The sequence below is a fragment of the Sus scrofa genome, chromosome 14 (genome assembly GCF_054392235.1).
Source record: "Sus scrofa isolate SSC_HxYL_T2T_F1_AM1 chromosome 14, Sscrofa_HxYL_maternal_Yorkshire_Landrace_v2.0, whole genome shotgun sequence".
Taxonomy (NCBI): domain Eukaryota; kingdom Metazoa; phylum Chordata; class Mammalia; order Artiodactyla; family Suidae; genus Sus; species Sus scrofa.
The window spans coordinates 97,186,931-97,209,009 of record NC_139396.1 but is presented as its reverse complement, the minus strand read 5'-3'; the positions used below and the strand labels follow the sequence as shown (position 1 = coordinate 97,209,009).

General features: G+C 38.3%; 1 protein-coding gene across 22 annotated transcripts in view; it reads left to right on the top strand.

Annotated features, from left to right (window-relative positions):
• Positions 1–22,079, top strand: part of ASCC1 (activating signal cointegrator 1 complex subunit 1) — a 184,240-nt gene that overhangs the window by 152,685 nt on the left and 9,476 nt on the right. For all 22 annotated transcript variants that reach the window (XR_014825635.1, XR_014825634.1, XM_084993030.1 and 19 more), the window contains 1 exon segment: positions 5,009–5,094. Coding sequence is in view for 20 of the 22 variants with exons in the window: in XM_084993030.1 (XP_084849156.1) it covers positions 5,009–5,094 (86 nt within the window). In the remaining 2 variants the exon portion in view is untranslated.

Below are 22,079 nucleotides of genomic sequence, written 5' to 3'. Positions count from 1 at the left end.
TGCCCTACACCACAGCCACAGTAATGCCAGATCTGAGCCGCATCTATAATCTACACCACAGCTCACAGCAACATTGGATCCTTAGCCTATCGAGGCCAGGGATCAAACCTGTGTGTCTTTATTTTGTGATATTTATTTTGTTCTGGAGAGTCAATTTTGATCTTGGAAAACACTATTAGATTACCTGAGGTAATGTACATTTTAATATCATTAGGTGAAGAAAGACCAGAGTTTCAGAACTCTGAAGTATACTCTAATTCATTGGTTCAGAAGTTGTATTGTATCCAGAACCATCCAGTAGGACTTTCTGTGATAATAGAAATATTCCTTATCTGTGAAATCCAGTATTGGTAGCTCATGTGGTTATTGAGCACTTGAAGATGGCTATTGAGACTGAGAAAGTATACTTTTAATTTTAATTAATTTAAATTTAAATAATCATATGTGGCTACTGTTTTGGGCAGTGCAGTATTTTATTAGACATTTAATACTATATCAGTAGTGCCTCTGCATCTGTTCTAGTCCTTAAATCTTAGTTCAGAGCTCTTGCAACTATACCATGCTCCATTCTTAACTAACCCTTTGACATCATAGAATTGAATTATATAAGAATCTTGGAATTCCTGTCATGGCTCAGTGGTTAGCGAATCCGACTAGGAACCATGAGGTTGTGGGTTCGATCCCTGGCCTTGCTCAGTGGGTTGAGGATCTGGCATTGCCGTGAGCTGTGGTGTAGGTCACAGACAGGGCTGGCATCTGCGTTGCTGTGGCTGTGGTGTAGGCCGGCAGCTGCAGCTCTGATTTGACCCGTAGCCTGGGAACCTCCAAATGCCAAGCATGTGGCCCTAGAAAAGACAAAAAAAAAAAAAAAAGAAGAATCTCTGTCTTCTAAATTGTGTGGATCCAAATGTATATTCAGTTAACACCAGAGCTTCATATAAGAAAATGTTCTGTGTTCACAGTCTAGTTATCCTTTCCTACTTACAGATATTTTAAATATAACAGCTTTATTGAGATATAATTCATATACTATGCAATTCACCCATTTAAATTCAGTGTACTTTTAGTGTGGTGAGTCATGCATCCATTACCACAATAAATTTTAGAACATTTTTATCACCCCCCAAAAGAAACTCCATAGCTATTGACTCCCCATTTACCCCTATTCTTTGGTCGAGGCACTACCAGTCTACTTCCTGTCCTATGAATTTGCCTTTTGTGCATATTTCATATAAATAAAATCATAAAATATGTAATCTTCTGTGACTGGCTTATTTTACTTAGCATAATGTTTATAAGGTTCATATATGTTGTAGCATGTGTCGAATGCCATTCCTTTTTATTACCAAATAACCCATTATATGGACATAGCACATTTTATTTATCCATTCATTAGTTGATGGACACACGTGGTTTCCACTTTTTAGTTCTTATGAGTAATGCCACTGTGAACGTTTATGTGTACGTTTTTGTTTGGGTATGTATTTCATTTCTCTTAGTTATATGCTTAAGAGTAAAATTGCTGAGTCATGTGGTAATTCTGTGTTTAGCTTTTTGAGGAATTGGCAGACGGTTTTCCAAAATGGCTGTACTATTTTACCTTCTCACCAGCAATACAGTCGTCCCCCCTTATTCATGGAAGATAAATTCCAAGGTCCACAATGGAGGTCTAAAACTGCATACCAGATCCTATATATTTATAATATGTTTTTTCCTATACCTACCTACTATGGTAAAGTTTAATTTATAAATTCGGTAAGAGATTAACAACAACTAAAAATAAAATAGAACGATTATAACAATATGCTGTAAAAAAAGTTATGTGAATGTTATCTATGTCTCTCAAAATGTCCTATTGTAGGGAATTCCCATCATGACTCAGTGGTTATCCACCTGACTGTACCCATGAGGACTTGGGTTCGATCCCTGGCCTCGCTTAGTGGGTTAAGGGTCCAGCGTTGCCATGAGCTGTGATGTAGTTTACAGATGTGGTTCAGATCCCTTGTGGCTGTGGCTGTGGTGTAAGCTGGCAGCTACAGCTCTGATTCACCTCCTAGCCTGGCAACTTCCAGATGCTGAGGGTGTGGCCCTAAAGAGACCAAAAAAAAAAAAAAAAAAAAAGTCATTGTATAAATTTAATGCCTTTTCCCTTTTCCATCTTAACTAAGCACTTAACCATGCACTGGACCATAACTTTCCCAGTTTGAAGTATGACTTCAAAACTAATACAAATTTCTTTTTCCTTCTTCCCAAATTCACAGGTAGAAGATTCATTCCTACCGTAGATCTTAGCAAACTTCGGCATGTGATTTTCTTTTTCATTATTAAGTTGAGCTTTCACCTTTTCACTTAGAGGAATGCTTTATGGCTTCTCTGTGGTGGATCCAAAGTTCCAGCATCACTACTCTTGTGCTTTGGGGTCATTATTAAGTAAAATAGGGGTGTCTTGGAGTTCCCGTCGTGGCACAGTGGTTAACAAATCCGACTAGGAACCATGAGGTTTCGGGTTTGATCCCTGGCCATGCTCAGTGGGTTAAGGATCCCGAGTTGCTGTGAGCTGTGCTGTGGGTCGCAGACGCGGCTCGGATCTCGTGTTGCTGTGACTGTGGTGTAGGCCGGCGGCTACAGCTCCAATTAGACCCCTAGTCTGGGAACCTCCATATGCCGCTGGAAGCAGCCCTAGAAAAGGCAAAAAAAAAAGACCAAAAAAAAAAGGGGGGTGTCTTGAACACAAGCACTGTGATACCTTGACAGTCCATCTGATAACTGAGAGGGTGGGATATGTTGGACAAAGGGATGGTGCTTCCTGGGCTGGTGGGTCACACTACTCAGAATGGTGCCCAATTCTAAACCTAGGAATTTATTTCTGGAATTTTCCATTTAATGTTTTTGGACCTTGGTTGACAATGGATAACTGAAACCGTGGAAAGCAAAACCATGAATAAGGTTTCAGTTTCTCTACATCTTTGCTAACACTTGTTATTGTTTGTCTTTTTGATTATTGCCATCATTTTGGATGTGAATTGGTAATCTCATTGTGGTTTTGATTTACGTTTCCCTTGTGACTAATGGTACATATACATTTTGAACCTATCATTAAATATTTTAATCTCCAGATATCATTACTTTTTTATTGATATTTATTTAGTATGAATTGACTTTGTTTCTCATCTCCTTTTAACAGGGGACTTTTTTTTTTGGTTTTTTTTTTTTTAGAGGCACTCTCATGACATATCGAAGTTCCTAGGCTAGAGGTCACATAGGATCTGTAGCTGTCGACCTGCACCACAGCCACAGCAATGCCATACCTACACCTCAGCTCATGGCAATGCCAGATCCTTAACCCACTGATTGAGGTCAGGGGACGAACCTGCGTCTTCATGGTTACTAGTTGGGTGGGTTTGTTTAAACTGAGCCATGACGGGAACTCCACAGGGAACCTAATTTTAAGTTATGAAATATGCATGGGATGGGGATCTTTGATTAAGAACTAGATCTCATTAGAGAAATAGTCCTATAGTTATCCAGGTGTAATTCCAGTGGTCTAGCTAAAATATGTATTTTGTTAGTTCTGAACATGGTAGTCTCTGTACTTGTGTAAAATAAAAGAGTATCAGAGTTCCCATTGTGGTTCGGTTAATGAATCCGACTGGGAACCACGAGGTTGCGGGTTCGATCCCTGACCTTGCTCAGGGATCCAGGGTTAAGGATCCAACTTTGCCATGAGCTGTGGTGTAGGTCGCAGATGTGGCTCAACCTTGGACCTTGGTTTGCTGTGGATCCCGCATTGCTGTGGCTGTGGCGTAGGCCAGCGGCTACAGCTCCAGTTGGATCCCCAGCCTGGGAACCTCCATATGCCGCAGGAGCGGCCCCAGAAAAAGCAAAAGCCCCCCCCCAAAAAAAAGTATACTCAGAAGCAGAAATACAGGTTATTTTTGAGTGTCTGTTGGTAGGCAGGAAAGGGTTGATATTTTGGAATATATTCTGAAAGTTAAATAATTTTTGAAGCGGCCTTGAATTTTATATACCCCAGATTCTTCTGTCTTGAATTATCTCTTGAATAGAACATAGAGTATGTTGTTTTGCTTTTTCTCACTAGTTATCCCTTTCCTTTGATATCCTTTTTTTCTGCTGTAGTTTTAAGCACATCTTTTGGGATAAGTGGCTAAATTAACACAGAGAGTTAGAGCATAGCTTTGATTAGGCTAAGATCATAGATTTGTAGATTCTGTGATTGCAACAAAAGAGTTTTTTTCTCATTTGGGGAAAGTTCTTAGATCAACTCAAATATGGTTGCTAGCATTTTTGACTAGTTAATGTGTGAGCATTTGTATATTTTTAGGTATTTAAAAATATACACAGCTTATACAAATCTTGGGTTTTAGACTATAAGAAACTTTGGAAATCACCTAGTCCTTTTTTTTTTTTTTTTTTTTTTTTTAGGGCTATGCCTGAGGCATATGTAGGTTCCCAGCTAGAGGTCAAATTGGAGCTGTAGCTGCTGGCCTGTGCCACAGCCACAGCAACATCAGATCCGAGCCACATCTGCTACCTACACCACAGCTCATGGCATCGCTAGGTCCTTAACCCACTGAGAGAGGCCAGGGATGAAACCTGCATCCTCATGGAAGCTGGGCACTTTCAGTTCCGCTGAGCCACGATGGGAACTCTGGAAATCACCTAGTCTTAACCTCTAACTTTGTAACTGAGGAACTGAGGTCCATAGAGGAGGCATAATTTGCCTAAGAATGTGGTTAGTTACATAGTTAATGTACAGTGAATAATTGGACAGTGTTGAATGAATAAGTATATACTGATTGAGTTAATGGCAGAACTGAGATTAGATGCTGGCCACTTGTCTCATAGCCTGATGTTTTTCCCTCCATACTACGTGACTTTCCTGGTAGTAGTATCTGAAGATCTTGCTAGTTGTACCTATAGAAGTCCAAGTGAAAACAGATAGATAACCCAGGCTTCTCTTCTAACATTATCTTTGGAATATTTACAGCTGAAGGCAGGTACAATCTCTATACAGCGGATGGCAAATATATCTTCAAGGAAAGAGAATCATTTGATGGCCGAAACATTTTAAAGGTCAGTATGAAGCAGAGTGAACTGAAATTCCTTTGGCATTTTCTTTTAAACAATAAGTATATTTTTCTCATGCCTATCACTGGAATCATTGATTGAAAGGAATGTTTTAAAAAAAATTTTTATTGTTCTAAAAGAAAAATCTCTTTGACTTGGTATCACTTAGTGAACTTGAAACCGAGGATTTAAGAAACAAGCATCCTGACTATTTGGATCCATAGGAATGAGTTGATTTTAACCTTGTGGATCTTATTCTGCATTTTACCTCTAGAGGACTGAGTGTGCATTTTTTAAGTGAAAAAGAATTGTCTTGTTCTAGTAGATTTTTCTCTTCACCCACAAAGTCACTCTCCAAAGTTCCTGTATAATCTATTTTTACTCAAGAACAGCCCATATGCTAAAAAGTAGGTGGTCCATTTGTGACTGTTGAGGATTTGCTTTCTGAGTGTTCAATTAACCTATGAAATTTAAGTAAAAAGGGTTCTTCAGGATTGCATTTATCTTTCTCTCACAGACCACATTCTGTAACATCCAGTTTATGCCCTCTCTGTTAGGTTAACATGCCCTTGTGCCTAGGGGCAAAGAAAAACTTGTTGATTCCAAAGGAGACATTTTTGATTCTTCCTTTTACTTGTTCTGTAATGGTGTAGGTCATGCATTTTCAAGGCCATGGGTGTTTTTTGGAGCTGGGAGGGAGAGTATGTATATAATAACTTCAGAATAAGCTCCAGCTTTAGAAGTGTTTTTTCTTTTTCCTTCCTTCCCTCCACTCACGTATCTTGTCACTTGACAGTTTTCTTGCCAAATGCCTAATGTAACCCCATTGCCTCTAATTAATGACATCACTCTTAAGCAGCTGCAAGCTTCTTAGACAGCCGAGCTCAGCAGGGCAATGACAGCATTCACTTAGGCAGGCATTCTAGCTCCCACCTTGCAGAGCTATGCTGATTCCTTCTTTTCCTTGATATCTTTCCTCTCTTTGAGTCATTTTTCTTGTTTTCAAAGTAGCTGTGGTAGCTTTGGTTTGAGTGGCAAGCTGCTAATGAATTCAATTGCAGTTAACTTCACTGATTTTTTCCCAGGACACAACTTCATTGTGAAATGAATCTTTCTCTTCCTTTAGCTCATTTCCTGGGGCTTTTAAAAAATAATAGCATTAATTTTTTTGCTTTTTTGGGGGTTTTGTTAATTTGATTAAAAAAGAATCTAGGAGTTCCCATCGAGGCTCAGTGGTTAACGAATCCAACTGGGAACCACGAGATTGCAGGTTTGATCCCTGCCCTTGCTTAGTGGGTTAAAGATCCGGCGTTGCCGTGAGCTGTGGTGTAGGTCGCAGACACGGTTCAGATTCCTTGTTGCTGTGGCTCTGGCGTAGGCTGGCGGCTGCAGCTCCGTTAGACCCCTAGCCTGGGAACCTCCATATGCTGTGGGTGCAGCCCTAGAAAAGGCAAAAAGACAAAAAAAAAAAAAAAAAAAAAAAAAAAAAAAGGAAAGAAAGAATCTAGACTGAATGGAGAAAGAAATCTCTTGAAGTGACTCAAGCCAGCTTGGTTCCTTCAAAATTAGAATTAAAGCCCAAAAGGTATGTTTATGCAAGTGTGAGATGCTTTGACATCTGTAAGAGGGAAGTAACAGCAGGGAGCCTGAGAAGTGGCTGTTTGAACAGTGTGGATCTCTCACTTGATATTTGATTTCTCTTATTTTGGAAAGTCAGTTTTCCATTTAAAGATACTTGGGCTTGGAAATCTTCCTAACCACCCCAGCGATGACATGAATGTAGCTCCCTCTAGTGTTGGTGAAGGCTTGCTGTAGTAGTAGAACCCTTACAAGTTCATGCCTAGTTTTTGAGCTGGGCACAGCTAGGTACTTGGAAACTATTTAATCCAGTTCCTCATTTTAATCTCTTAGGGTGCAAGATCCAGTGTGGTTAAAGCATCTTGCCTAAGGTTACCGCTAGATAGTAGCAGAGTCTGATCAGAACAAAAAGATTCAAAAGTCACAAATTAGCGTTGCTTCTACTGTCTCCCATAAAGATGCTCAGTGTTCAGGTGGAGATCAGTAGATACTTGAAATTGGGCCTGTTTGAACTGTAATAATATCTGACTAGACATAAATGTTGGAGAAATGGATGTGCCATTTAGTCTAAAACTGGCTAATTAAGAATTAGGCCTTTGAGGAGTTCCCTTGGTGGCTCAGCAGAAACAAATCTGATTAGTATCCACGAGGACTGATACAGGTTCGATCTCTGGCCTTGCTCAGTGAGTTAAGGATCTGGCGTTGCCGTGGCTGTGGTGTAGGCTGGCAGCTACAGCTCCAATTTGACCCCTAGCCTAAGAATGTCCATATGCTGAGGGTTTAGCCCTAAAAAAGAAGACAAAAAAAAAAAAAAAAAAGAATTAGACTTTTGAGTTAAATATAATAATACTAACACCAACAGAAATACTTACGGACTGTATACCGTCTTTCAGACCATGTGTCCTTCAGATAAAACTCATCATGATACAGTCCCTACCTTCTAGGAGTTTCCTGTCTTTGAGAGTTACAGAGACCATTGCAGTATAAAATGATGGAGGCAAATTATGAGATGGAGGGGAAGTACCTTTGAACACAGGTAGTTGTAACAAAGCATCTTTAGAATTTCCAATATATTACTTTTTAATCATTATAGAATTAGAGATAATCTTTCACTTATATTCAATCAAGGGAATTAACTTTTCTTTGAGAATAAAGATAAAATGAGGTATCCATTAACTAGCCCCCTAAACATACATGAAGTGATAACTATATTTATGAAGTAGGTATAGCAGCCCAACTTTTGGAATTACCACAGATGGACAAGTCTTTCTTAATTAGAATATGAGAACCTATGGCCCCTGAAACCTTTGTAAAAAAAAAAAAAAAGATTCAGAAAAACCGATGGATTTTATACATATAGTTTTGGTAGCAGATATAATTATTATGTTTAGAAAGGAAAAAAATACATATTTTCACTAACAAGACAGGAACTGACTTGGAGTAAACAGAAAGGTTAACCTTGGTTGTTAAGGAGCCCAAGCATATGTGTATAGCATATTAATAGCTGCATAGGTCAAGGATCAGGAATGCTGGTGATGGGAAGCAGCCTTGGAAAAAAATCAACTTCATCTGCTATTCAAAGAGAAACAAAACGAGAATGCAAGTCATTGCTCACTGCTGTAAGAATTTAATGAGTAACAGCCAATTGCTATTCTGCTCCATGAAGAGAATTAGTCCTTTTGGCTCCATGTGATATTATGTGTTCTGGATGCCTTAATAAGAAAAAAAAATTTCCAATGACTTTTGGAGGTAGAAGCCACATTTTTCTTTTGTACAGCTCTTTTGAGAGTTGTTGCAGCTACAATAGACTATAGTATCTGGTTATTCTTAGTTAAAAAAAGAATTTTCTTACCTTAAGAAGGACTTTGAAATAAGAACTGACAGCTGAAGAACAATCCCCTTGTGTTTTTCAAACCAGAAAAGGAATACATTTAGTTATGGTAGTTTTTTATGGGAGAATGACAGATAGCTCTGAAAGAAGGATGTGTGAGTGAACAAGATCTAGACCAAATTAATAGGACAGTGTCCTGTCTAAAAGTTTCCATTTCCTATCTAAGAGATAGGAACAAAGATAGGATCTGTTTATCTGTAACGCAGTGATAAACTTGTAAATGGAGAAATCATGCTGACCTAAAGATATACTGCCAGGAAATAACTGCTCCCTCACTAGACAGAAGTGAAAAAGTCATTAACTGCCAACTTCTGGAGAGAGAAGTAGTCTTAATGGCAGTCTGTTTGGGAGGCCTTATGAAATGGCCTTATACGATTGAATCAGTATTCCAAGACTGTGCTCTCAGCAGATTGAACTAGGGGTATAGTATTAACTGTTTAAAAGCATAGCTTCTAACTGCAAAGTAGAGAGGAGACTTTAGAGCCCTAACTGCACTCTCCAGAGGAGAGGATTTGGTACAAATAAAAGCACAGTAATGTATTTGGAAAGGAATAGAAAGTACTATAGGTCCCGTATCAAAGGACACTGTGAAAGTGCAATTTCTTTAGGTACTTAAAATCCTGGAACACATAAACCAAGTGAAAAGGAGATGAATTTGCGCCTTTTCCATTTTACATATAAGAATATTTAAATTTAGAAAAAGAGGCATTTGGAAATATTTAACAATATTAATATTTAATAGTACTTTACTTGAAAATATGTTTTAAATCTGTCTAGCTACATTGAAATTTCTCTTGAAAGATGTAAATGAGAGTAACTCAACTATTTCATTCATTTTTGCTTTTGTTCCATCTTTGTCCCTTTAAAAGGACAGTTAGAATGAGTACATTTAAATGAGAGCTTTATTTACTTTGCTTTTTTCAGAAGTTTCTGTAAAGGAAGCTGTTTAAAAATACATACTATTTATTTTCTTCGGTAAAAGTGCATAAAACATGTATGTTTTATTTAACAAATAATCATAAAGTGAACAGTGTAACTAGCACCAAGGTCAGAAAGCAGGCTGTACCTCATATGTCTCCCTGGCGAACTCTTTGGTCTGTTTGTCCTAAGGTAACAAAGGCAAAATTAAGTTCTTAAACACTCTTAGCTTGTTTTCAGTGATTTCTTTGTTTCACAGTATTAAAAGAATACTGAAAAGATGAATTTACTTTTTTTTTTTTCAAAGGAAGAGAGATGAGTTTGAGAACTAGGTAGTAATTGTTTTTAAAGATATTAATGACTATAAAGGAAGATTAACATTTGGAAAATATATTATTTCTTGGCGTTCCTCTTGTAGCTCAGCATGTTAAGAACCTAACTAGTATCCATGAGGATTCAGGTTTGATCCCTGGCCATGTTCAAGGATGTGACGTTGCTGCAAGCTGCGGTATAGGTCACAGATGCAGCTTGGTCCAGTGTTGCTGTGGCTGTGGTATAGGCCGGCAGCTGCAGCTCCGATTCGACCCCTAGCCTGGGAACTTCCATGTGCTACAGGTACATTAAAAAAAAAAAAAAAGGTATATGATTTCTAAGGAAGCAAAAGTATTGTGGTTTTTATTATCCAATTCAATTCTGTACTGTATTACATACTGTTTTTGAAAATTACTTCTTAGTCACTTGGCTCTTCTTAGAATTTTTTTTCCCCAAAACTCAGCTTTTTCAGAAAGCCTTCCTTGAAAAATCTATCACTAAATGTTCCATTAAATTGTTATGTCAGTATAAATAACAGCAAATTGAATGTAGAATAAAGTTTATCTAAAAAAAAAAAAAAAAAAAAAGAGTACCCATTGTGGCTCAGCAGTTAACGAGTCTGACCAAGATCCATGAGGATGCAGGTTCCATCCCTGGCCTCACTCAGTGGGTTAAGGATACAGTGGTGCCGTGAGCTGTGGTGTAGGTCACAGATGTGGCTCGATCCCACATTGCTGTGGCTTTGGGGTAGACCAGTGGCCACAGCTCCAATTAGACCCCTAGCCTGGGAACCTTCATATGCCACGGGTGAGGCCCTAAAAAGCAAAAAAAAAAAGTTATCTCTCATTACCACTGTAGCCATAGTGTCATCTTTACTTCATGATATTTCTGTGTCTTGAAATTTTAATTTTATTTAAGCATAACCACTAAGCAGATGTCACTTTCTCTTTAAGCTATTTATGCTTAAATCCTGTTGACACTTATTAAATTCTGTTCACTTGGACATACTAATATTTTGTAATAGCTTTTATCCATAATATTGGAAATAATCACATCAGTCTCAACAATCACGTAAAATAGGCAGCTTGTTAGAGAAGCAGATGTACAACTTTCTGAAGAATTTCACTTGGAACATAAAAATGAAATGTTGTAGAAAAGGTCTGTATGAGAAGAGAGTTCATAGAAATAACAGATACACTCACATACATGTATTCATTTAAGGGTTGGAGGATAAAGTCAAGGAAATCTCGCAAGGTGGAGAAATAGAAAATATGAGGGGAAAAATATGATAAAGAGGATCCTCAGGCAGTGTAAAAATTAACTATTAGGGTTGTAAAAGGAGAAAATAAGACTTTAGAGTCTTGAACTTTAGTGAAAGAGTCTCTGGATTATAGTATTCCCAGGCACTTGGCAGTAGCAAATAAAAATCGTCTCTGGAAGAAAATACCATCACCCTCTGCCTAAAAGTATTCTTCCTAGGAACTTTTGCCCCCCAAATGACCAGTACACAAAGATAACTAGGCATATGAGGAAACCATTCACCATAAGCAAGCAGACATCCAGAATGCTTAAAGACATGAAATATCAGAATTATCAGACTTAGGCTAAAAACAACTTTTTAAAGTCAGATGATTGGAAGCCTTTGCAAAGAGAAAGTCATTATAGCATTTTTGAAAAAGAACCAAGTAGAAATGCTAGAACTGTAAAATGCGGTAACTGAACTTAAGAGTTCAATGGATGGGGTTTAACAGCAAATTAGCAAATTAGATATAGCTGCAGAGGGAAGTAGTGAGCTGGAAGTTATGGCAGAAGAAATTATCCAACATGTTGCATGAACAGAGGGGAAGAATAAAAATTACAGGTGAGACACATAGAGTGAGAAGATCTAATATACATTTAATTGGAGTCCCAGAAGGAGAAGAGAGAAATGGGGCCAGAACTGATGAAAGCTATCAACCTACAGATTAAAGAAGCCAAATGAATTTCGCAGTTTTAAGTGAGCTTATATTGCACTTTTCTTTCATACCACTAGTGACTGAATCCTGAACGAAATTAACTAAACTTGAGCCCCGGCACTTTTTAAACTGAATATCCATAGACTATTGGCAGTATCTGCCTCACAAAGAGCAAAGATAAGAAATAAGCTAAAGAATGCTGTTCTTAAAGTAGGTTATTAAAAAATAAATAAATAAATAAAAGGTATCCAGAAATTCTCTTTACTGTTTTTGTAACTTCTATAACTAAAACTATGTCAACATAAAAATATTTTTTTGAAAAAGGAAAGACAGACATGCCCTTGGGAGGGGACTGGGAAATTAACCATTTGTTATGATTGCGTTTTTTGTTGATTTGTTGGTTTGTTTTAATAACCATCTTCCAGAAAGTTTGCTAAAGTCTTGCCTGTGGTTTTTTCCTAGCATTTAGGATCAGTGCAACTTTTGTTAATTCCTGATCTTACCACAAAATTTGGGCCATTGGATTTCAAAGGGTACTCAGAATTTAATGTTAAGGAACAATTTCCTGATTAGGATGTTTCATATTTGAGCAGGTTACTAATAAGTTACCTGCATTTTTCACTAGATTTGTTTTTTGTTTTGTTTTATTTAGGAAAATAGAGTCCATTTATCTATAAAGCCATTCTTCCCACCAGCATCCTTTCAAATTATTCCCTGTTTAGTTCCATGAAACCTATCTGTCACCTCTATCATTACACTGAAATGGTACTGTAAAAAGTCACCGATAGCCCCTATTTGTCCAGTGAATTGACCTACTCCCCTCTCCCCCCCCCCCAGTAACCACATTGAAGCTTTCAGCCTTTTTCTCTTTCAAATGTTCTCTCCTCTTGGCTTCACTGGCAGTTGGCACGCCTGGTTTTTTCCTGCTTGTGTATCTACATTTTTTTTTTTTTTAATTCACTGCCTTGTATGGCTTCTTCCTAAGGTTTCATCCTATCTCTCTGTTTTCCTTTTACTGCAGTTTCGTTCTATCCAAATTCTTCATTCTTCCAAGTCCTGTACAGGTGTTACCTCCTCCATAAGGGTAAGGACCATCCCAGTCAATGGCATGCTTCCACACCTCAGAGCCTTCCCTCCTCTCCTTACTTTGATTGTGCAGAGACCAGTCATAGGCCCCTCAGCACTTAGCAGTGTCTCTTGCTCCTGCCAAGTATTTGGGGAGCTTTTCTGAATTGGCTAACTAAAACGCTCTTCTGTAGAAATCAGATTTTGGAAGAGGAGAATAAAAAGATTTTGTTTGCCATGGGATATTTTTTGCCCCGTATTTGAGATTATAAACTCTTAGAGCAAGGGCTGGCAAGCTGTGGCCTAAGGACCAATTTGGCCTGTTCCCTATTTTGTCCATGGCCCTGCAACTGTGAATGGTGTTTATATTTTTTATGGCTGAAAAAAAAAAAGAATAATCTTTTATGATAAGTAGAAATTATAGGAAATTCAAATAACCGGGTTTCTCAGTAAAATTTTATTGAAACACAGCCATCCTCATTTGTGTAAGGACTGTCTGACTGCTTTTGTGCCATGGTGTCAAAGTTAAGTAGTTGTGACCAACTCCATATGACCATGTGACCCTTTATGGAAAAAGTTTGTTGACCCCTGTCTTAAAGGTTAGTATTTAGTTTAATTTTCTTTTATTTCACATAATGCAACTTCCTGCTTTATGATTAGATATGCTGCTCATATTTAATAGAGCCTCAAGAGATATCTTTTTTTTTTTTTACTTTTTTTGACTTTTTGCCATTTCTTGGGCCGCTCATACGGCATATGGAGGTTCCCAGGCTAGGGGTTGAATTGGAGCTATAGCCGCCAGCCTACGCTACAGTCACAGCAACGTGGGATCTGAGCCGTGTCTGCAACCTACACCACAGCTCACGGCAGTGCCGGATCCTTAACCCACTGAGCAAGGCCAGGGACCAAACCCTCAGCCTCATGGTTCCTAGTTGGATTCGTTAACCACTGCGCCACGATGGGAACTCCATATCTTAAGTATTTAGTTAACAGCAGTCTTATTGAATTTTCGTTTACTTAAACTCTTTTCTAGCAAATGTTTCTTTTTAAAAATTAGTTTACTAAATTCAAGAAGAGAGAGCCCCAAGTCATACCTCACAATCCTCCATTAATAAGTGAAATTCATTTTTCAATTAAATTTGACTGCAGCTTTATTACTTCACATCAGCAAGTTTCAGCTGATAGGGTTAATAATGAGTACATTTAAATTCCTTTTATTTCAAAGTACGTACAAAACTAATTTGGTGCTTCTCTGTAGTGTGCACCAGTTAACTTGAAATGTAAACAGTGATTTCATTTGCACTTTCATGTATACCTTATTACAAACTGTATTAATAAAAAGTATTGATGAAGAATAAAGTGAACTTGTTAAGTAAATGGTGCTAATTTTATAATTAGCATGATTAGCAGAAAAATATAGCATTTAGGTAGGAACCTGTCACAAGACATCTTGCCCAAATATGGCCATTATTGTTTTACTCCATTAGTGATAAAGTTTGGTTCTGTCTCTGTCCTTGGTGATTACAAAACAAAATTTATAAAAATGGGAGATGTAAGAAGTCATTAGGGGCTTTTCATATTTTGTTAGTAGTAGAAATAATGTACTGTATGTTAAAAACTCGAAGAGTTTGATAGGTGATTGGGCGGTTTCTTAGAGCATCAGATATTTAAGGAAAAGTGTCATTTGAAATATTTCGATTTGGTTTTGTATATTCTTGTTTTAGATTTTTGGATTGGGGCAGGGGAAAGATTCAGATCCAAGCAGTATTTCTCCAAAATTTATCCTCTGAATTTGTTTGACGTGTCACTCTGCCTGAAAAGTGAAGTCTTAAAACACGAATGAGGGCAGCCAAAGGTATAACTGTCAAGAGGCAAAAACCATTGTTAAAATGAGAGTGGAAATGAGCAGTTGCCTGATTTTTGACAGAGCCAACATTCGTTCTAGAAAGATGCACCTTCCCTGGTCTGTTGCTGTCTGTTCATACAAGACGTGTCTGTCCTTCTCCCTTTGTTCTCTTTCGAGTTTATGCTTATTGGTTATTCCCCTTGCAGTGAATGGTATTGGGATACTTCATGCTTTGTCTTGGCTCAGGTGGGGAGTGAGGGGTTTGAAAAGTCAAACCTACACAATGACAAGAAATAGGTCATAGTTTGGAAAAGACAGTGAAAGTAGAAAAAAAATGAGATTAAAACTACTTTTAAAAAAATCATTTCTGGTTCTTGTCAAGATAGAAAATATTTTATTGACTGTCTACTAAATATCAAATGCTAAGCTACATGCCTGCTATATTAGCATGGAGTAGGGATAAAAAGTCAGTTATTTGGTCCTTATCCTGTTTCTATGAACTCTTTGATGAGGGTACCTGTTCTTATTGTGGGAAATACTAATATCTTTTATGTACTCATTTCTAAGGGTCTAGTATATCATTTTACATGTAGTGCACAAATAAAGTGTGTTGAATTATGGTTCACTTGGGTCTATTGCACTTTTTTTAAATTGTGGTAAAATATACACAAGGTTTACTGTTTTAAAATTTAAGTGTTATAACTCAGTGGCATTAATGAGCACCCACATGTTGTATAACCATCACCACCATCCATCTTCTGAATTTTTCCATCATCCCAGATTAAAACTTTGTACCCATTAAACAATATCTCTTCATCCTTCCTTCCCCTTTAGCCTTGGCAACCTTATTCCGCTTTCTGTCTCTATGAATTTGGTTCCTGTTCCTATCTCATTGTGGAATTATACAATATTTTCCTTGTTTCTGGCTTATTTCAGTTACATGATGTTTCCAGATTTCATCCACATTGTAGTGTTATCAGGATTAATTTCTTTTAAAGACTGCATAATACATTGTATTTATATATTTCATTGCAGTTTTTTAGCTGTAGTATAAACATACAAGTATTCAAATATAAATCTATGTCCAGAGACGGTGACAGGACACTGTCTTTTTTGAGGCAGCCTATTGTTTGGAGACCAGACCAAATGAAGCCATGTTAGATTAGGTGGCTTGGTGCCAACAATGTCTAAGTGTTATTCCCAATTAGAGGACATTGTGGAAAGAGAGAAAAGAGAGTGAAGTTCATTATGACGTAAAACTGTGATGACTTCTTAAGAAAGAATGTCCTCTTTCATCATATCTCAGTGATGAAATAATTTAATAATGCTCATATGTAAACATTATTATTACAAAATGAAGGTAGAAAAATAAGATATAAGTCAACCAGAATTCCAGTTCAAAGTTTACTCTCTCAGTTTTAGGTTAAAACATTGATACCATTTTCTTTTCTGTTTGGTTTTTGTTGTTGCTTTGTTTTGTTTCTGGCTGTGTCCGTGGCATGCAGAAATTCCCGGGCCAGGGGTCAAACCCGTGCACAGCAGTAACAGTGCTGGATCTTTAACTGCTAGGCCATCAGGGAACTCCTGATACCAGTTTCTTAAATTGTAGAGGTGTTGCAACTCCCAAGGTATATGTTGGGACGATAACTTTATCCCTCTTCCAGTACCTTTTACACACTTGGCATTTAGCCCACACCTTGCAAAGGGAAGGGAGGCCTGTAATGGATTGCAGGCAAGCAAGTGAGTGTGTGTCATAATAGATAATGCTCCAGTGATGCTACTGAAAGCAGGTTTCCTATGGTCCTGACAAAGCAGTTTGTGTCTCATTGTCTAATAAGATGACTTAGATGAAAATCTTAGATAACATGTGGCAACTTCTCTCTCATCTTCCAAGCAACCGTTTGAAACCCAGCTATTTTTTGGACAGCTCTCATTTATATGTGTATATACTTTTGCTGGTGCCTGATGTTGCCAAGGGGCATCTGGTTTGTTCTTTAACTTTTCTGGCTGCTGTTCTTCTGTTGGAAATGGTGGAGTGACGATGACTGTACCTGATGACTTTGTTTTCTCCTTTCTCAGTGTTCTTTCTCTGAACTTTTGCTTGGCACAATAGTTAGCCTTTTGGTGCCCAGCCTCCCTATAGTTATTTGTGCGGAGATTCCCAGGCCGAGCAGAAATCACCTCTGCTGCTGTCCCCAGTGCTCCCCTTCAGCAGTTCCTTTCTGCTGACTTGCATTTCCTTTCTCATATATAATACAAAGATCAAACACTTACCTCCTATTGATGTTGTTTGAGGGATGATTATGAATAATCCCTGAGGGAAGATGATCAAACTGAAAGTAAGAGTGGTAATAGATTTGAATGAGCATGAAGCAACCTTCTTCTAAGGGAAAGAAAATATCTACAGAAACACTACCTAAATTAGTGCTGCCCTTCTGGTTGGTGGTCACAGGCTTAGGGCTTTGAGGAGTCCTTGCCAGCTAGCAGCCACCTGGGGCAGTTTTGTCCTGGTGAAGCAGTAATATCCATCCCTCAAGGCAAGGCTTTCTCTGGAAGAAATTTTGCAGTGAACTAAACTCTCAGGGGCCCATCTCTTGATGCTTATTCATTTCTACAGCGCTGCTGTGGAACCAGGCAGAGCATGCTAATGCTAGTGTGTGGGCTAAGAGGTCTAGGTTCTTCCCCCGTGTCAGCACAGCCTCTTCTTTCCTCCTGCCTCCTACCTCCACCGCACTTTTTTTTTTTTCTTGTTACTTTTTAAAATTGAAAGGTTCTGCAAGGAGGGAAAGTAAGTCCCTTGGCCTTTTGAGTATTGAGGTGCTCAGCAGAACTGCCTGGCATCCTGTTTGTATATAGCGGTTTTAATTCATTCTCTAATAGGTCATTTAGCCTTACCAGCAGAGTCTTAAACTTGATAATCCTCACATCAGCAGTGAGGCTCAGGTCTAACATCCAAAAGTGCAACCCTGTGTAATTATTTGAAGGAGGTTTTAAAGCCTTCATTCCCTGGCTGTTTGTCTGGCTTCTGCCTGGCACCTCCTCAGGTCAAGCTGATAACATTCCTCACGCTTGAGGCCGCCAAGACAAGCAGGTGGCCTGAGAGAGCACAGTCAGCGAGGGAAGTTCACGTTCCCATTCTGTGCAAGGAGCTTGACACCGTTCCTATGCAATTTCAATCCATGGAGATGGGACTTGGGCTCTGGTGACATGCAAGCTTTTTGATACTGTAATGGAGATGCCCCAAACAGGAGTGATGTGCCAGTAGGTTGAAAAATTGTGCCTGTTCCACTGATTATGTCCTTGCTGCTTTCCTTTTGAAAACAGTTGATGATGAGAATTTCTCCTCCTCCAGACCGGCCTTGACTGGTTCCATGGATATGAGGTGTCCCCGGCCTTCTGGAAGTACATTATGTCCTCTTTTTATTGGCTGTTATTAGGTGTTATTATTGGCTCTCTCTCCACTGATCACTGCAGTTTGAGGTTTCAGATGAAATGTGGTATCTTGGGCAGAGTTAGCACTGTATTTGGAGATGACTCTGGGATAGTAACCACCAAACAACTACATTGCCTTTCATTCTGAGGGAGATGTTTCTTTTCCAGCGTTTAAAAATATTACAGCCTTATGAGACCAGATGGTGACCACAGACAGAGACTGTAAGCTATCAGAGTTCTTGCTAGACCTTTTCTTTTTTTTCTTTGAAGGAAGTGACTTTTTGTCCTATAATGTTGCATTAGAGGTTATAGTTAGTGACAATAATAGAGCTCAAAATTCCCTCTGATAATTTATCTTCCTGTAACTGCAGAATATCCTTTTAAAGATGGAAAAATTGAGGGAGAGAGTAACTATGTGGTAATTGATAGGAAAGCATTGAAGTCTAGTTTATCCAAAGAACTGTTTTGATCTCTCTCTTCTGTGTAAAAGGAGTTTATGTTTTTGGCTTCCAGGTGACATTGTGTGTATATTTGTGTGTGTGTAGAGGGGCATGACTTACCTTACTGTGAATAGGTTCCATTGTGTTCTTCTGCACTGATTTAGAAAGAATCTATGTTAATGTAGCTTACTTGAATGGTTTTTTTACGTAGATGGAAGGGTTGTTTGTTTGTTTGTTTGTTTGGGTGGGTTTTATTTGGCTGCGCCCACAGCATTTGGAAGTCCCCAGGCCGGGGATCAAACCTGGGCTGGAGCAGCATCCAGAGCCACTTTGCAGTGTCAACACTGGATTCTTAACCTGCTATGCCACAAGAGAACTCTAGATGGAAGGTGTTTTGACCTGCTGTGTTGGCTCTCCATTTTCCTTCTTGTCTCTTTACATCTGTCGTATTTGCCCTCTTCAGGAGGAATCTCGAATGCAGCCAAGAGAAAAAGGCAAGGTACCGGAAAGCTTGAGAGTTTTAATTGCCTGACACCTTGGCAGAAACTCCGTATCAGTTTTTTTAGGTTTGGGGAATGTTAACAAATAGAACTTTGAAGCAAAACTTATTTGAGGGAAAAGAAAAAACTTATTTGTGATTCTAATTCTGAGTGAGATTAGCAATATGACATATAAAGAGCTGTGATGTTTTTCAGATCTATTATGAAAGTCTGGTGTCCATATCTTTGTGTTTACTACCTAAAGTCTTAGCAATCTTGTACCCAGAGGCCCATTTTGTGAAGAACACTTCTGAAACATACCATCATTTGTTTTGTTATTTTTCAGTTAAGATCTTCCAAGGGCTGTGAGTATAGTTTTTCACATTACTTGTTTCTCTTTCTTGACCACAAAACCAAGTGAATGCTTCCTTTGCTGTCTCATTGCAATACCCAGAGCCTCAGGATGAAGTTTCTTCCCCACTTGGCATTCTTTGGTACAGATTTGTTACTCAGATTGTGAGACAAATGCACCCTGCTTTGTGGACACGGCCTTCTATTGGCCTGTGTTCTAGGCCTGGTCCCAGGAACTCTTAAATTGATGCCACAATGTTAGTAGGCCTAGCCTGCCTCTGTCTCTTATCTTTTAAGTGGGGATAATAACGCTGAGCTCTGGTTTATGTCACAGTGATTTTTTGAAGGGTTAATGAGCTGGGCTTTGTGAGATACTTTTAGATCCTGAGATGAAAGGTGTTATTTAGCCTCAGCAAGGCTTCCTGCGGGAGTGCCTTCCAAAGAGCTCAAAGTGCTTGTCACTGTCTTCCATTCATCCTCATACCATCCCTGGTAGGGAGGTAGTGGGTAAGCATTATTATTAAGTACAAGATAGTGTTATTACTGTTACTTTTATCTGTAAACAGGGGATAATTGTGAGAAATAGTTGATAAAACGGATGATGAAAGAAAAACACTGAGAAAACTTCAAAGTAGCATGCATTTGCTATTCCTGTTTACTTTAGGCTTCAAAAGTCTAATTGCCATACATGAAAACAATAGAAAATATCCTTTTTTGAGGGGAAACAGGACCTGCTACATCCTTCTAAATACTTGCATTAATTGAACACTAGTACTTATTTTCACTTGTATCAGATTATGCTTTTTAGGGCCACACCTGAGAGGTTCCCAGACTAGGGGTCTAATTGGAGCTGTGGCTGCTGGGATCCGAGCCGTGTCTGCAACCTGCACCACAGCTCACAGCAATGCCGGATCCTTAACCCACTGAGTGAGGCCAGAGACCAAACCAGCAACCTCATGATTCTTAGTTTGATTCATTTCTATTGCGGCACAATGGAAACTCCAGGACTTAAATTTTTTTTAAAAATTGAAGTATAATTGAGAAGTTCCCTTGTGGCTCAGTGGTTGAGGATCCAGTGTTATCACTGCTGTGGCTCTGGTTATAGCTGTGGCAGGGGTTTAGCACTGGCCTGGGAACTTCTGCATGTATGGATACAGAAAATGATTAGAAGTATAGTTGATTTACCGTGTTATATTAGTTTTAGGTGTACAGCAGCGTGATTCAGTATTTATATAGATTATACTACATTTAAAATTATTCCAAAATAATGGCTATAATTCCTTATGCTGTGCAATATGTCCTTGGTGCTTACCTATATTATACATAGTATTTTGTGTCTCTTAATCCCCTCTCTTTGTCCCTCCCCCTTTCCCTTTCTGCACTGGTAACCACTAGTTTGTTTTCTATATCTGTGATTCCGTTTCTCTATTTTGCTATATACATTTGTGTTGTTTCTGTTTTTTTGTTTAAAAAAAAATTTTTTTTTTTTTTGGCTACACCTGCCGTGTGCGAAAGTTCTTGGGCCAAGTATCAAACCCATGCCACAGCAGTGACCCAAGCCACTGGATCCTTAACCTGCTGCACCACAAGGGAAATCCTCCATTTTTAATTTTGTTAGATTTTACATGTAAGTGATAAAATATAGTATTTATCTTTCTCTGTCTGACTTATTTCACCAAGCATAATACTCTTTACATCCATTCATGTTGTTGTTAATGCCAGGATTTCATTCTTTTTTATGACAGAGTAATATTTGTGTGTGTATACCACCTCCTTATCCATTTGTTGATGAACAGACACTTGGGTTGCTTCTGTATTTTGGCTGTCATGTAAACTGTGTTGCTGTGAACATTGGGGTGTATGTGTCTTTTTGAATTAATAAGTGTTTTCATTTTTTTTGGATATATACCCAGGAGTGGAATTGCTGGATCGTATGGTAGTTCTTAGTTTTTTTGAGAAATCTTCATACTGTTTTCCATAGTGGCTGTACCAATTTACATTCCCACTAAAAGTATACAAGGGTTTTCATTTCCCTACATCCTCACCAACATTTTTTATCATTTTTTATTTGTAGACCCTTTTTTTCTTTTTTCTTTTTGGCTGCACCTGTGGCATGCAGAAATTCCCAGGCCAGGTACCAAACCCATGCCACAGTAGCAACTGGAATGACAACGCTGGATCCTTAACCCACTGAGCCGTAAGGGAATTTTTGTAGACTTTTTGATGATAGTGACTCTCACAGGTGTGAGGCGATAGCTCATTGTTTTGATTTTTATTTCTCTAATAATTAATGATATTGAGTATTTTTTCATGTGCCTTTTAGCCATCCTGTATATCTTTGGGAAAACATCTATTCAGGTCTTCTGTCCATTTTTTAATCGTTTATATATATATGTATATATATATATATATATATGGTATGAGCTGTTTTCGTATTTTGAATATTAACCCTCGTTGGACATGTCATTTGCAAATGTTTTCTCCTTTTTGTTTTGTCAGTGGTTTTCTTTGCTGTGCAAAAACTTTTAAATATAATTAGGTTCCATTTGTTTATTTTAGCTTTTATTTCTTTTGCCAGGACTTAATTTATTTTGAATCTTCATTTTAGACTTCAAAATTGAATTTCCTCTTTTTGAAGTCATTTAGACAACATGTAGTTCACTGAGGTCATCCAGCATGAGAGATAGATTTTCTTAAAGGAGAGATTTTTGAAGACAGTGACTA